The following is a 14,314-nucleotide window of genomic DNA, read 5'->3' on the forward strand; positions in this document are numbered from 1 at the left end:
GGTATAATAAGCCATAAGTTCAGCTTTGTTTAAAAGATTTTCAACTGTAAGTATAGTTTTTTCGACAGTGTTTTTGAAACCTTGCTTAAAGATTGGAGAGCCTATAAGAGATAAACTTCCTCGGTCACAAATTTCAATACCTGGTGCTAACTTTTGAAATTCCCTTATGACCTTTAAATCTGTGTCTCCAGAACAGCACAAGATCAATTTTTCTGGATAAATTGATAACTTTCTTAAAGTCGGACAAAACTATTTCTGGATAATCAGCTAAGATTCCATCATCTAAATATCAAATATTCAGTTGAGAATCCAAAGATAAAATAATTGGTTGAATGGTAAGACTAAAAATCATAGGACCGCAAGTATCTCTTTGCTGAGCTCCAACAGAAGAAGAAATTAAATGATCACCGAAAAATAAAGTTGAAGGATTCCTATAGCATTGATAAAGATAAGGGTAAAGAAGTGGGGTATAACACTGCACTTCTTTTAGAATACAGTCCCGTTCGACTGAGTTAAAGGCGTTTTTGAAATATAATTTAAGAAGAACTTTGCCACGATTTTGTTCGTTGTTCACAAAGGTTCGTGTGGTATGAACTGCTGCTTCGCATCCTAGCTTAGTTGCGTGGAGTTGGTGTGGAGATAAATGCGAATTTACAATATTACGACTTTTAAAACAGGCTACTTTTGAAGTCAATCCTCGTAAACAGTTTCTTATAGCGATCGGTCTAATTCCTCCATCTTTCTTATGAAAGGCACATAAAGACGCACCATATAATAAATGACAAATTTCTGAAGGAAATTGCAGCTTCACCCCCTGACAAAGATATAATATCCTTCAAGTATGTATTGTGGTCTCATACCATCTAAACCTGGTGAAGAACCAGGAAAGGAAATAATAGCTTCTCGAATGTTTTGCTCATTCACTATTAAAGAAAAGTCTCCTGGTTTGAAAGCGTCTGGGAAAAAAAGTTCGCGAGATGGTAGAGGATGTTTTTTTTTTAATTCTTTAGCAACATCTTCATTGAATGAAGCTAATGAGTGATCCGAGGACAATAATTTAACAGCTCCTTTGATATCAAAATCGGCTACTTTTGCTTCCACTTTCTTAGCTAATGATAAATTTGTACCTACGTTTCTTAGAAACAGATCGTATTTGAGGAACTTCAAAATTAGAAAGATTTTTTTTATATGTTTATTCAATGACTTATCAGATTTCTCTGCTACATTGAAAGGTCTATAGAAGAAAAGCAAAAGATTCTCAAAGGAAGAGATTGATTTGGTTGAAAGACAATTATTAATAATCAAGGTTAATTTATCTGCAGCTAAATGTCTACAAGCTTTTGGTAATCTTCTTATAGTTGGTAACTGAAGTTTTAAATGAATAAGCAATTTTGTGATTGAATCGGTTGAAGAAAAAGTGGAAGAAGATAGGTTATTATCGATATGATACTTATCTACGTGAATTTTCAATCTGTTATTATCCTTGAAAGGTTTTCCAGGACACAGAGTACAAGGTAATCTTTGAGATCCACTAGAATGACTATTTTGAGATCTGAATTGCTTCTCATAATCCATGGAATTAGATGGAGTGTTATTAATTGCTTTATTTTTCCTTCTTGTGTTATTATTTTTTGAGGAAAATGATTTAAACAAAAACGATTGGCCCATTAGTCCATGAATTCGTGTCCTAGGAGTTTTAAGATCCTTTCCGTTTTTAAAATTCCTGTTGCATTCTTCACATCGAAAAACTAATTTTTCTCCAGAACTTGTATAATGACATTTTCGGAATTAGTTATCTATGTTTTGATTATGCAGTTATTTAACGCACAATTACTACTGACACAAAATAGTTGTGCATTCTAGGAAAAAGTTTCTAGAACCATATAAGTATTCTGATACCTTCTTCAACGGGAGTTTAACGATGGCTATTATTCAAGAGGATGAAAATTCCAATAGCCATAGCGACTGGTGGAATCGTCCGAGTGAATAATAGCCATTATACGCGAGTTGGAGACTATACTTTCACCACGATCTTACCAAGAAAAAACAATTTTTGAAAATTGAATTTAATGTGATTTTTAATACCTATTTGAAATTTGACAATTAAAATTGTGCCTTGTTTAGCGGTTGCTAGACGATTCGCGACTTATTGTTTATAAACGCATCCGACTGACAATCTGCCCGTGATAGAATTAAAATACGAGGGATGTGATTGGCCGACAACTGTGGATCAGTATAAATATTCTATCACGGGGCGTGGAATTGAATCATTCTTTCATTGCATATCCAACAAGAATGCATTCATTCTTTAATAATTGTGTAGAAACTTTATTTTTTCTCGTAAGAAGGTTTCACACTATGAAAGAATTGTAAAAATGTGTCAATTTTATTCTGACAGTTCCCGTTTCTTTTGCCACCAACGCAATAACACAGGCCTGCAAAATTTGATTTATAAAAACCTGTTTTGGTTTTAATAAGATTTTTAAGTGTTTTTTAGGATGCTGATTTCAGATATGAACTTATTTTTTCTTTATCACGTAAATTTTGATTTAAAATCGGCAATAATCGTAAGAAAATGAATAAAGTATACTTTTGCACAAACTCCGTTATATTTCTTTGATGTTTCTTGAACATTGAGATAAATGTATACAGTCTTTTGTCGACATTTCAAAATTTTTTGTAAAAATTTTTTTTCTTGAAAACTGGACGTGCTGGAATTTTTTAAATATTTTTGCCGTTATCAGCATCCAAAGGCCATCATATTTACTTTTTAATTTTTAGACAGGTTTTTCATTGTTGACCTGTGTAATTTAAAGAAAATAGAGACATTACTTTTAAACAAATCATTACTATATCTAGGTTGGTAATAGTGCCAGTTTTTGACAGGTTCTGATGAGTCTGAATTTCCTATAATTTTGACAGTTCCAAACAACCGCAAGTCACTGTTGAACTGCAGACGAAATTGAAGTTTTAAAGTTTTATTAAAGTATTCATCATGTCTAGAGGCAGTAGTGCTGGGTTTGACCGCCACATAACCATATTTTCACCAGAAGGCCGACTTTACCAGGTGGAGTACGCTTTCAAAGCTATAAACCAAGCCGGGTTAACATCGGTAGCCCTCAAAGGCGTCGACACCGCAGTGTGTGTTACTCAAAGAAAAATTCCTGATAAGCTAATTGATGCTAACACTATCACACATTTATTTCAATTAACTGAAAGTTCAGGATGTGTAATGACAGGTATGATTGCGGACAGTAAATCCCAAGTGCAGAGAGCACGTTATGAAGCAGCCCAGTTCAAGTACAAGTATGGATATGAGATGCCTATTGATGCTCTATGTAGAAGAGTTGCTGATATATCCCAGGTTTACACTCAAAACGCTGAAATGCGACCTTTAGGTTGTTCCATGGTATTAATTGGGCATGATGCTGAAATTGGACCATGTGTCTACAAAGCAGATCCAGCTGGCTATTATTGTGGGTATAGGGCTATTAGCGTTGGCGCTAAGCAAACTGAAGCAAACAGCTACTTGGAGAAAAAATTGAAAAAGAAGCAAGAGCTGCAACATGATGATGTCATCCAGTTGGCCATTTCTTGTCTATCCAGTGTTTTGTCTGTTGATTTTAAACCAACAGAAATTGAAGTAGGAGTAGTATCCAAAGATGAACCTAAATTCAGGAAGCTGACTGAAACTGAAATTGATAGACATCTTACAGCTATAGCAGAAAAAGATTAATTTTTACATTGTATGTTATATTTAATTAAACGGTTTTGTAATATTAAAATAATAAAAACTGAGATCAAGTGGAGTTTTGAGGTCATATTCTTTTCGTGTTCACTCGTGAATTAAACTGAAAAAGCGTTTAAATTTAAAATTAGTCTGTGACATAACCTAGAAAATGCAGGTTTATGCATTAGTTTAGCGGCACAAAAACATCGAAAAAATGTCAGTACCTCTACTGAAAGATTCGCAAATGCAATTTGGAGCTATAACATTTTTTGCAAAACAGCACAAAGGTGATACATGTGGAAGCAATGGACTTCCTTTGACCCCAAATTCAATAATAGTGATAGGAAGAGCTCAGTGTCTTAAAACTATAAAGCATCCTTATTTATGTCAGTATTTAGACATTGTTAGAGGCAAACATGGTGAGTTTCTTCCCCTATACTTGAAGGGAAAATAATTTCATGGTATTTTTTTAGAACGAACAATTGTGGTATCCCAGCATTGTGGCAATCCCTTGTCAAGCTATATTAGTAAACAAGCATTTGATCTCTGTGATATCAAACGTTTTGCATTTCAAATTTTAACTGCTTTAAAGGAGTTGCACCAGAGAAAAATTGTACATCGCAATTTAAGCACTGATAACATTTTGGTGCAAGAAAATAAAGACATAAAATTATTTAATTATGGACTTTATCACATAACCGGATGCGGCCAGTTGGTATCTTTTCCAGTAATGTGAGTTTTTTTCAATAATTTTTGTAATGAAACTAAAGAGTTTGTTTTGTTGATATTTTTTTTTGACAATATGTAACCTTAAAACCCGTCTAATTAGATAATGACAACATGACTCCGTGGCGCAACGGTAGCGCGTCTGACTCCAGATCAGAAGGTTGCGTGTTCAAATCACGTCGGGGTCAAACAGTTTTTTTTTTGTTTTTTTGCAGGCAAATTTTGTACAGTGCACCTGAAGTATATTTAGATGGACCTAATAGTACATTTTCCGATCCAAAAGCAGATATCTGGTCTTTGGGCATAATTTTAATCGAGCTGATCCTAGACAGAATTTTGTGGAAATCTTTAAAGTTAAGTCAAAAAATAAGAAAAATCTTGAGTCTTATTCAATGTAATAATTCTTCGGTATTTGAACGTATCGCCAGAGAGCATAGCTGTTACGGAAAATTTGAGGTGGTTACTATTATTATTAACTGAAAAAAATCACCTCACGTGTTTCATAGGACGTTCCCGACGACTTGAAAGAAATTGTGGAGGCTTGTTTAAATATTTATCCGAAAAATCGACCAACCTGTGAGGAATTACTCCAAAGAGAATTTTTTCAGAACTTTACATCTGCAAAACCGTCTAATAAAAGTAAAGTTTGTGAACCTTTCGAGATTTTCACGATTCGTGAATTGTACCACTGGTGGCAACTAGCAGGAGGCGATGTATTTCAGGAATTAAAAAAGCAAGGACTGATTCGATCGAGTCCACCAATTCTTTCATTGCCAAAGTTAGTGTCCAGTTACAAAATGATTACATTTGTTTGTTCAGTTGCTACGAAAATTTGTTTGCAGTGTGGTCTCAATAGAAGGCTCTACCTTGGGGCAAGAACGAAATCCAGCTACGCTGTACGATCCTAAAATTGTCCAAATGCCATTGGACACTCTTTATCAAAGATTTGCCCACATCCCGTTGAGTTGTTATTATCCCTTAATTCACAGCACTTCAAAAATAATTGAACGTGTGATGCCACCACCGTACGATGCAACTGGTTTGCCTCTGGTAATCCGCGAAAAAGATCCAGAGTATCAGTTTCACAGAGTTATTTTATTTAGGAGGCTTCTACACGTACTAAAGTTTAAAACAGACAATGTATTTTAGTAAACTGTCAATTTTAGGGCTATCCTTACACCAAAGACTTGATCGTGAAAGAGGCCTCAAACGACATTCCCCCACTATTAAGGGGTGAAGTTTGGGCCGCCCTCTTAAGCATTAAAGGTGACTACGAAAGACAATATTTGAAGATTGACAAAGAAACTCCTACAACCACCGATAGACAGGTGAAATTATAAAAATATCGGGAACCTTAACGAGAACTATTTTGTTTTGTTCGTCAGATCGAAGTTGACATCCCACGATGTCATCAGTACAACGAACTGTTGTCATCAACAGAGGGTCACAGAAAACTCAAGCGCATCCTCAAAGCTTGGGTCTACCAAAACTCCAATTACGTCTACTGGCAAGGACTCGACTCTCTGACTGCTCCATTTCTGTATTTAAATTTTAACAACGAAGCAAAAGCTTTTGCGTGTTTATCAGCGTTTATTCCCAAATATTTACACAAATTTTTTCTCAAAGACAACTCGATGGTTATTCAGGAATATTTAGCAAAATTTTCCCAGTTGATAGCGTTTCATGATCCAAAGTTAGCGAATCATCTCCACGATATCAATTTTTATCCAGAACTCTTCGCTATACCGTGGTTTTTGACTGTATTCTCACGTAAGTTCTCATCATTCCCTTAACGCATTTTCTCAGATTTTGTAACATTTAGACGTGTTTCCACTTTACAAAATTCTCCACCTCTGGGATAAACTACTGCTTGGAGATTCATCATTTCCGTTGCACATTGGACTATCAGTTTTAACCCAACTGAGAGATCGATTGCTGAATTCGGGCTTCAACGAATGTATTTTGTTATTCTCCGACTTACCAGAAGTCGATATTGAAAAATGTGTAACGTATTCTATGGCCACTTTCAAGTCGACACCTAAAAGCATAACCGCCAGGGAGCATCAAAACGGACTGTATCATCCAAAAACAGAATTCGTAAACGATGATTCTCTCGTATAAGCAAATTTGTTCTAAAATTGATTTTAGGACATCAGCAACGTAACATTACAAGAGCTGAATCGCGAAAGGTGCCCAAGGATAAGTGCAGCAGATTTAGTAGATTTGGTTAGGAATGATCCTGATAAAATTTTAATTATCGACATTCGCAATCCAGTCCAGTAAGTAAATATGTATATGTTATTTTTATATTATCCTAACTGCTGTTAGTCAGTTAAATGTGAAGCTGTTTGTCAGTTGTAACATCTTTGTTGTTTTTTAGATTTAACAGATCATCTGTGGTAAACAGCATAAATATACCTTTTTCAAGTGTTACGTTTGGCGAACCTAGTATTGAAAATGTGGGACAACACAGTTCAACAATTATCAATAACCCAGAAAAAATCATCGCAGTTATTGGAACTGAAGATACAGACATGGAATTGGTAATTTCCTTATCTATAAATTTAATAAGGTCTTAATTTTTTTGTGTTTTAGTTTCCCAAATTTTTACTGAAATGTGCAATCAGTAAAGTGTGTGTTTTGCATGGAGGCTTTAAATTATTGATGTCAATTACCCCTACAATATTGATCTCTCCTAATCAGATTTGATTTAAAAAATATTAAATACCTAACGTACCCAGTGTAATAATTATATTTACGTCACATGAAATCTAATAATTTAATAAGTACCTAGAATAGACGTGTACCTATTCACTGAAGCAAACTGTATTCGTTCCTTTTTATATGATGTTATATACATATAATTTTATGCCTATAAATAATACCATAATAACGAGCGCAACTTTAAGAACCTAACCTGTTTTTATGTCCTTTACACATTGCATAATCCTCCATGACATAATGACTAATCAGAATGTAAAATTCCAAGTTAAAAAGTACGTAGCAAATCGATTGGTGAGTTTGAACTCTCCCAGTAAAAGTACGTATTCTGATTGGAATACGCAGCTCATCTCAAGGTGAAAGTGATAACTCCGAGCACGCTGCACCGCCGTTGTTTTACCCTTCCCATGAAAAATACATAATCATCGTTACCTATTGACTGACAGTCTTCGAGGTCGTGGGTCGTGATAACACGCTATTTCTGTCTAAATCGAAACGTTTTACATTTAATCTACATATCAAGATGTCAGAGCCTCAGTGTAAGAAAAGCAAGATGAGCAGCTCTTTGGAACAGCTGAAGGCCCTCACTACTGTGGTCGCCGATACCGGTGATTTTGAAGGTAATGCTCTTTTTGTAAACCAAAAACAAATTTCGTTATCAGGTTATCACCGCAGTCGTTGTTTTGTTTTTGTAACGTGCTATAGGTGCTCATGATGATTGCAAGTAAACGTCAAGGTGACCCCTACTGTTACTTACCGCCTACCGGTATTCAATGAAAGTACCTAACTAAGGAACAGGGGAGAGACTATACATATTAAAAAATTAAAAGTTTTTTCGGACAAAATACACGTTTGTTAAGAGAATTCGATGGATTAGTTTCAAAAATTGCTAAATATTTAACGTAATTAACAAAAAAATAATTTAATTTATAGTTCCAAAGGTTTTTTTTTATTTCCTGAAAAATTGTAATTGTGAAGTTAGCCACTTTGGGTATATGTATATGATATTCGAATTGAGGTTATAAAGAGGACAGGAAATAAGAAACTCCATTCAATTAAGTAGATCAATTTAGAAAGGCTTCAACTGCAACATATAAAATAGAAATAATATAAAAATGAAATAATAAATTTTCTGTGGGTGGATTTTGTTTGGTCTACCTCACCATGTCTACCTACACTGTCCTGATTTTTTAACATCCCCAGTCACCAACCAAATATAAATGTATACCTAATTTGTGCTGAAGATATAACAAAGATTTCAAAATGTAAAATAAAAATAAATTAAAAAAACGGTAATTGTTCACTTTAACTACTTCTGGAATTTTCGCGTTTTTTCTGGATAGACAGCCTCAGGGCGTCTTCCTAGATCGTGTCCCACCATTCAAACCTTGTGCAAATGCCTTTTTTTTTCTCTCTTGTTGTGTTTCAAGATCGCGTCAAGGTCGCGCCAAGTCTTAGTATAACTAAATGGTAAGGAAAATTTTCATTTGCACAAGGTTTGACTGGTGGGAAACGATGTAGGAGGACGTCCTGAGGCTGTCTAGCCAGAAAAAACGCGAAAATCCCAGAAGTAGTTAAAGTGAACAATTACCAAAAAAACAACAGATTGTTATATTCCGGCTGTGTTTTTAGCCATGAAAAATTACAAACCAACAGACGCAACAACAAACCCCTCACTTATACTCGCCGCCTCCAATTTGGCACAATATAAACCTCTTGTTCAAAAAGCAGTCCAGTATGGCAGCAAGATCGGTCAAACCGTCGAAGAAAAACTAGAAAATGCCATGGACCTCTTGTGCGTCTTATTTGGGGTTGAAATTTTGAAAATAGTACCTGGACGAGTATCCACTGAAGTAGATGCTAGGTAAGTTTAGGTGGTTACACTAGTGCATCCTCGATTCAAAGAATAAACACATTTTTGTGGCTTCATTGTAGGAGTATTCATTATGATAAGGAGACCGCCGTCTCGCCCATTTGTATAATTATTTAATCTAAAAATGCGTCGACACCCCCTAACAATGAAAATACAATTGTGCATAGTTAGGTTTTTTAAGCTGTAGCAAAAGTGTTGATCACAGAAAATTTGTAAAAATATTTACTGAGATACATATTTTTGCTGTTAGATTATCTTTTGACAAAGAAGCCAGTATCGCGAAGGCGCAGAAACTGATCCAGATGTATGCCGAACATGGCATCGGTAAAGACCGCGTCTTGATCAAGCTAGCGTCCACGTGGGAAGGCATCCAGGCCGCCAAAGAATTGGAACAAAAACACGGAATTCATTGTAACCTGACTCTTCTTTTCAATTTCGCCCAAGCCGTGGCGTGTGCGGAAGCCGGCGTTACGTTAATTTCACCGTTCGTCGGGCGGATTCTCGATTGGAACATTGCAAACACGGATAAGAAGTCGTACACGGGTGACGAGGATCCTGGAGTGGTCTCTGTCACGAAGATATACAACTACTACAAGAAATTTGGATACCAAACAGTTGTGATGGGGGCGTCGTTCCGAAATATCGGTACATAAATTCAGCTTCTGAACAGTCCACAAATTAGAAAAATTAATGTTTTAGAGGAAATTAAAGCGTTGGCGGGTTGCGATTTACTGACTATTAGTCCGAAGTTACTCGCCGAATTAGAAGCATCCAACGATCCTGTCCCAAAAAAACTTTCGGTGGAAACTGCGGCGAAATTACCGTTGGAGAAGTTGGAATTGAATCAAGCTACGTTCAGGTGGCTTCTCAACGAGGACAAGATGGCTACTGACAAGTTATCAGAAGGCATAAGAAATTTTGCTGCTGATAGTGTTAAACTGGAAAACACTATCAAGGCACTCTTGAAGGCGTCTCCGAAGAAATAATCAAATGAAGATCATTTACATTCCTGTACTATTGTAATGTTGTTTAATAAACATTTTAAGCTTTTTATCAATTGGTATTTTTTTATTATCACTTATAATTACACGAGCTTTTTTTTGTCGAAGTAAACTTGACATTTCTCATCCTACGGACTCGTAATTTTTTCAGAGGCAGTTTTTTTCGTTAAATTGCCAGGCAACAAAACTCGAATAATAAATGTCAAGTTTACTTCGACCCAAAAAAAGCTTGAGTGTAATTCGGTAATTTAATGAATACGCAAATCACTATGATGCAGACCTACTATTTTATTGTAATAGAATCAGACGCTTTCAAACGTTAGGTTTCGTTTTGTCGCTGAAAAAGTTAGGGCAAACTTTTTTCGCTGTCATAATAACAAAAACACCGCTGCTTATGGGATTTTTAATGTATGAATTAAATTGTCATTACACAAATGTTTCGCACGTGTTCAAAATCATAAAAAGAAAGAAAAGAAATTGCGTAAGTCAGTTCGGAAGGTACCCGGGGCTGCCATAATAGTACCGGGTGATCAAGAAGGACTGTTTAAGTTGGCAGTACAATTAAGAAAATTTTTTAATTCGGTTATTTATAACACTGCAACCGGATATGTTTTGTTGGTTTATTTGACAAATATCTGAGGTAGGTATAGCATTAACAACGACAAGCCATCAACAACCGAAAGTTACTCCTGTTATACGATTTAAAATACAATTCAGTGTTACCAACTTAAACAGTCCTATTTGATCACCCCGTATATTAAAAGACAAGTTTCATAAGACCAGTCTTGAAGCACGAATTCAAGATTAAAAAACGAGTGGCTTAGCCACGAGTTATTTTAAAGAATGAGTGCTTCAAGGTCTTATGAAACGAGTTTTTTATACTATTTTTTGTAATTTGCCCTTTTTAAGCCGTTTTTAAACAAAAATGTTTACTTTCCTCGATTTAGGGATTTTTGTGGTGGTTGGTAATGTATCAATTTTAAAAGTGAAAATTTGATCAAGTCTTCAAAGTCACCTTTTGTTTTATCCAAATTCTGTCACAAAACACGAATATGGAAAATAATCTTTCATATACGCCCGCTGAAATACGTGAAATTGCCAAAAATACGGTCGCGAATTTGTTGCTTGATAAATCCTGATAAATAATTCTTTGCAGATTTTGTAATTTAGACTGACACGCATGACATATCAAGCTTTGCCAACTTAAAAATTTTCGTAAAATGTTCCGTGAAATAATGGCTATAAGGACATCCCAGATGATGACGTCGCGTTCGTTAATATGTCTATTAGAGAATCAAAATGGAGGCAAATTACAAAAAAATATTTTAATTAATTCGACGCCCTAGACTCACATCACATTTAAAGTTAAAAAAAAAATACGCGCACGTGTGTATAAAGAATTTTAGAATTTTCTATGTGAAAGCAGAACGTTTAATTGCGCGCGTAGTCTGTCTGTCAGTTGTCACTTGTCAATTTTGTTTGGTTAAAAACAAGCTGTCAAAATTTAGAGCGGTGTTTATTTATTTTCTTGTTTTGTATAAACGAACAATGTTTTGTATAAACGAACAATGTTTTTTACAACAAATTAGAAAATTTACATTTTAATGAAGGTAACACTTCACATGTGAAAGCATGAGTATGTGTTTTATTGCGGTTTCAGACATTTCCGGCGACCACTTCCGCGTTCTATCAGACAAAATCTTCCGAGAATTCTTCCGGTTTTGAATAAAATTTATAAATTCGCTATGAACACTAACCCGGAAAAGGGGAATATTGTTGTAGAAAACTTCATCGTACATTATATGCTTAGTTTTAAGCATTTGTGTCTTGTAACAGTGTCTTGCCCACTGCTGGCACTGATTATATGTTTTGTAACAGCCTATGTATTCCAAGCTGATGACATACATGAAACTCATTGCCGGGTAATGCGCCACATTAAGGATTAAGGCAAAATAATATCTGTTTTTGTTTTAAGGTATACAACATAATACCCTCAATCAGTGCTATAACAGGCATAAGTCCACAAAGATATCTATGGAGAATTAGTGTAGCTTTTCACATTGGACCAAGATTTATTATAGCAGCTGTACACAGATCATACCATTTAAACCTTATTAACACATCATCTAAAGATCAGGTTCAACTCTATTTTACATATTTTTGAATAAGTTTTTGTTTACTAATTTTATTACATACTGTTTTAGGAAAAAGCAAGATGGTGGTTAAATTTTGCCTTTTGGTTGAATGTTACTGAAATTGGTTCATTATGTGGAGTTACATATATCTCAAATAGAGAAAATTATCGTAATTTATTGCAAAATTACAAATTATTTCATTTATAAAACACTTAATTTTGTAGCCCTACATGAGAAGTTATTTATAGTTTTCATGGCAAGCAGCTTGATGCACATGTTGGCTTGTATAAAAGGCATCAGATGGGTAGCAGAAACAAACAATGATATAAAAAGTGTTCAGAAAGGTTTGTTAATTAAACAGAGTCTTTTAATTATCTCTCTAGCCAGCACAATTGGATTAGTTGGATTTTTTCTTAAACATAGGCTATTGTGTCATGACATGGGTGAGTTAGATAATTTAATAAAAAAATTTACTTATAACTTGCATTGTTTTTTCCTTGTAGCTTTCAGCTGGTTTGCATTTTGTGAATATGTTGTAGCCTTGGCCAATATGGCCTTTCACATAACAGTGATTTTAGATTTCCCTACTGAACACTTAGTGGTTGCTAGGGGGTTAAAACATATAACAGCATTACCTTTAAATCATAAGTTTGATTGAGAATCTCCTATTATAAACATAAGCTAGTCAATTATACTCTTTTTTTTTTTTGGTGTAAGTACTAAAAGTGTTACATTCTAAAATGAGTTGTGATTATTCTGATACTATTTTACATTTATTTCCACAAAACTGACTACTCATATATTTACAGTTTATTTATCATTCTGATTGTGGACAATCTTTGTTTCTAAGTTTTCTAAAATCTATTCATAAGAATTGTGTTAATTACTATTATGTGCCTAATTGTTTTTCTTTTTTTTTGACACTGAATTGTTTTACTCTAATAACTGCCTAGTCAATTATACTCTTTGTTTTTTTAGTATAAGTACATACAAAAAAATGTTACATTCCAAATTGAGTTGTGAGTATGTATTCTGATATTTTACATTTATTTCCACAAAAGTGATTAACAGTTTATTTATCACTCTGACTGTGGACAATCTTTGTAAGGTTTTTAAAATATATTCGTGAGAATTATGTTAATTAATATTATGTGCCTAATTGTTTTTCTTTTCTTTTTTGAGACTGAATTGTTTTTCTCTAATAACTGCCTATTGATGTGGGATAAGGTTATTTTTTGTGTGTCAATAATTTAAAACATCAGTGAAATTAATATAAAAACTTAAAAAAATATACCAAATCTTGTATTTTATATAAATGGAGCCACTTTGTAATGTTGTAATTTATAACATCTATAGATTTAATAACGAATTCGTGTAAATACGTATGATTATACATTTTAAATTGCAGATTCATTTCTAAATAGTTCAAACTCAAAAAAATATAATAGAGGGAATACTGAGTTTGATAATAAAATATTATTAAGTGAATTTTGCTCAGTAATGTGCTTCAATATTTTGTAGGTTTGTAAAAGTTATAGAAAAATTCACTTATTTTCGTGAGTTTTTCTGTTAAAAATAATTCTTAGAAGTAGGTCTAAACTATTACTATTTAAATTCTTAGAAATGTAAGATAACTCTTAAGTGGGATACTGTTGTCAACAACTATCATTGAGTTCAGTTTTTCACAGGACGCGTTGAAATTCTGAGTTACGGAATTAATTGTAAATTCTCAAGAGTTATCTTTTCCTGAATGAATTTAGTATACATATATTGCAATTTCGGGGCTTTAGTTAGTTATGTAAGTCAAAAATGTTTGCTTTAATTTTAAATAATAAATTGAACTAGTCATTTGAACTGTATACATATCAGTTGTTCCAATAAAAGTCAATAAAACGACAGCTATAATTAACTAAATAAATAAAATTAAAGAAATAAAAAATACTTTGTTTTTTTTTTTAAACCAAGTACTGTAACAGTGAATTCCGAAGGAATCTCATTCACATGGGACAGCAAAAGTACAGACTTTTATTAATAAAATAACTGGATTTAAATAAATGTGAAAACAAATTTGGGAACTAAAATTATATTTATTTTTTTTTGTTTCAGGAGAAATTTTATTTTAAACCGC

General features: G+C 33.9%; 4 protein-coding genes and 1 non-coding gene across 5 annotated transcripts; all 5 read left to right on the top strand.

The window, feature by feature from the left end:
• Nucleotides 1-2,886: 2,886 nt before the first annotated feature.
• Nucleotides 2,887-3,809, top strand: LOC138134624 (proteasome subunit alpha type-6-like). Its single transcript, XM_069052997.1, has one exon. The coding sequence runs from the start codon at nt 2,996-2,998 to the stop codon at nt 3,734-3,736; it is 741 nt and encodes a 246-aa protein (XP_068909098.1). The 5' UTR covers nt 2,887-2,995; the 3' UTR covers nt 3,737-3,809.
• On the top strand, nt 3,806-7,372 carry LOC138134622 (TBC domain-containing protein kinase-like protein). The gene is made up of 11 exons (XM_069052995.1): nt 3,806-4,149; nt 4,204-4,462; nt 4,672-4,912; nt 4,963-5,234; nt 5,299-5,572; nt 5,623-5,784; nt 5,842-6,226; nt 6,279-6,553; nt 6,605-6,735; nt 6,837-6,999; nt 7,052-7,372. Exons 1-11 carry the CDS (start codon nt 3,945-3,947, stop codon nt 7,163-7,165), a joined length of 2,481 nt encoding a protein of 826 aa, XP_068909096.1. The 5' UTR covers nt 3,806-3,944; the 3' UTR covers nt 7,166-7,372.
• Nucleotides 4,573-4,644, top strand: TRNAW-CCA (transfer RNA tryptophan (anticodon CCA)). Its single transcript has one exon. It is a non-coding gene; the product is annotated as a tRNA-Trp (tRNA).
• Nucleotides 7,373-7,519: 147 nt separating the features above from the next.
• Taldo (transaldolase) lies at nt 7,520-10,107 on the top strand. Its single transcript, XM_069052996.1, has 4 exons — nt 7,520-7,797; nt 8,810-9,041; nt 9,301-9,695; nt 9,750-10,107. Exons 1-4 carry the CDS (start codon nt 7,701-7,703, stop codon nt 10,034-10,036), a joined length of 1,011 nt encoding a protein of 336 aa, XP_068909097.1. The 5' UTR covers nt 7,520-7,700; the 3' UTR covers nt 10,037-10,107.
• A 1,394-nt stretch (nt 10,108-11,501) lies between these two features.
• Nucleotides 11,502-14,082, top strand: LOC138134618 (post-GPI attachment to proteins factor 2-like). The gene is made up of 6 exons (XM_069052991.1): nt 11,502-11,661; nt 11,712-11,973; nt 12,027-12,188; nt 12,256-12,355; nt 12,411-12,629; nt 12,690-14,082. The coding sequence occupies exons 2-6, from the start codon at nt 11,797-11,799 to the stop codon at nt 12,842-12,844; spliced, it is 813 nt and encodes a 270-aa protein (XP_068909092.1). The 5' UTR covers nt 11,502-11,661; nt 11,712-11,796; the 3' UTR covers nt 12,845-14,082.
• Nucleotides 14,083-14,314: the final 232 nt, after the last annotated feature.

The sequence above is a fragment of the Tenebrio molitor genome, chromosome 7 (assembly GCF_963966145.1).
Source record: "Tenebrio molitor chromosome 7, icTenMoli1.1, whole genome shotgun sequence".
NCBI lineage: Eukaryota > Metazoa > Arthropoda > Insecta > Coleoptera > Tenebrionidae > Tenebrio > Tenebrio molitor.

What these genes read in the sequence shown, in the direction of transcription:
- LOC138134624 (XM_069052997.1), top strand. Translation starts at nt 2,996, where the DNA reads ATGTCTAGAGGCAGTAGTGCTGGGTTTGACCGCCACATAACCATATTT.
- LOC138134622 (XM_069052995.1), top strand. Translation starts at nt 3,945, where the DNA reads ATGTCAGTACCTCTACTGAAAGATTCGCAAATGCAATTTGGAGCTATA. An exon ending in CCAATTCTTTCATTGCCAAA is followed by an intron (nt 5,235 to 5,298) that starts GTTAGTGTCCAG and finishes ATTTGTTTGCAG; the next exon opens with TGTGGTCTCAATAGAAGGCT. An exon ending in TATTTAGGAGGCTTCTACAC is followed by an intron (nt 5,573 to 5,622) that starts GTACTAAAGTTT and finishes TGTCAATTTTAG; the next exon opens with GGCTATCCTTACACCAAAGA.
- Taldo (XM_069052996.1), top strand. Translation starts at nt 7,701, where the DNA reads ATGTCAGAGCCTCAGTGTAAGAAAAGCAAGATGAGCAGCTCTTTGGAA. An exon ending in CGATACCGGTGATTTTGAAG is followed by an intron (nt 7,798 to 8,809) that starts GTAATGCTCTTT and finishes CTGTGTTTTTAG; the next exon opens with CCATGAAAAATTACAAACCA. An exon ending in GGCGTCGTTCCGAAATATCG is followed by an intron (nt 9,696 to 9,749) that starts GTACATAAATTC and finishes TTAATGTTTTAG; the next exon opens with AGGAAATTAAAGCGTTGGCG.
- LOC138134618 (XM_069052991.1), top strand. Translation starts at nt 11,797, where the DNA reads ATGAACACTAACCCGGAAAAGGGGAATATTGTTGTAGAAAACTTCATC. An exon ending in ACACATCATCTAAAGATCAG is followed by an intron (nt 12,189 to 12,255) that starts GTTCAACTCTAT and finishes ATACTGTTTTAG; the next exon opens with GAAAAAGCAAGATGGTGGTT. An exon ending in CTCAAATAGAGAAAATTATC is followed by an intron (nt 12,356 to 12,410) that starts GTAATTTATTGC and finishes TTAATTTTGTAG; the next exon opens with CCCTACATGAGAAGTTATTT.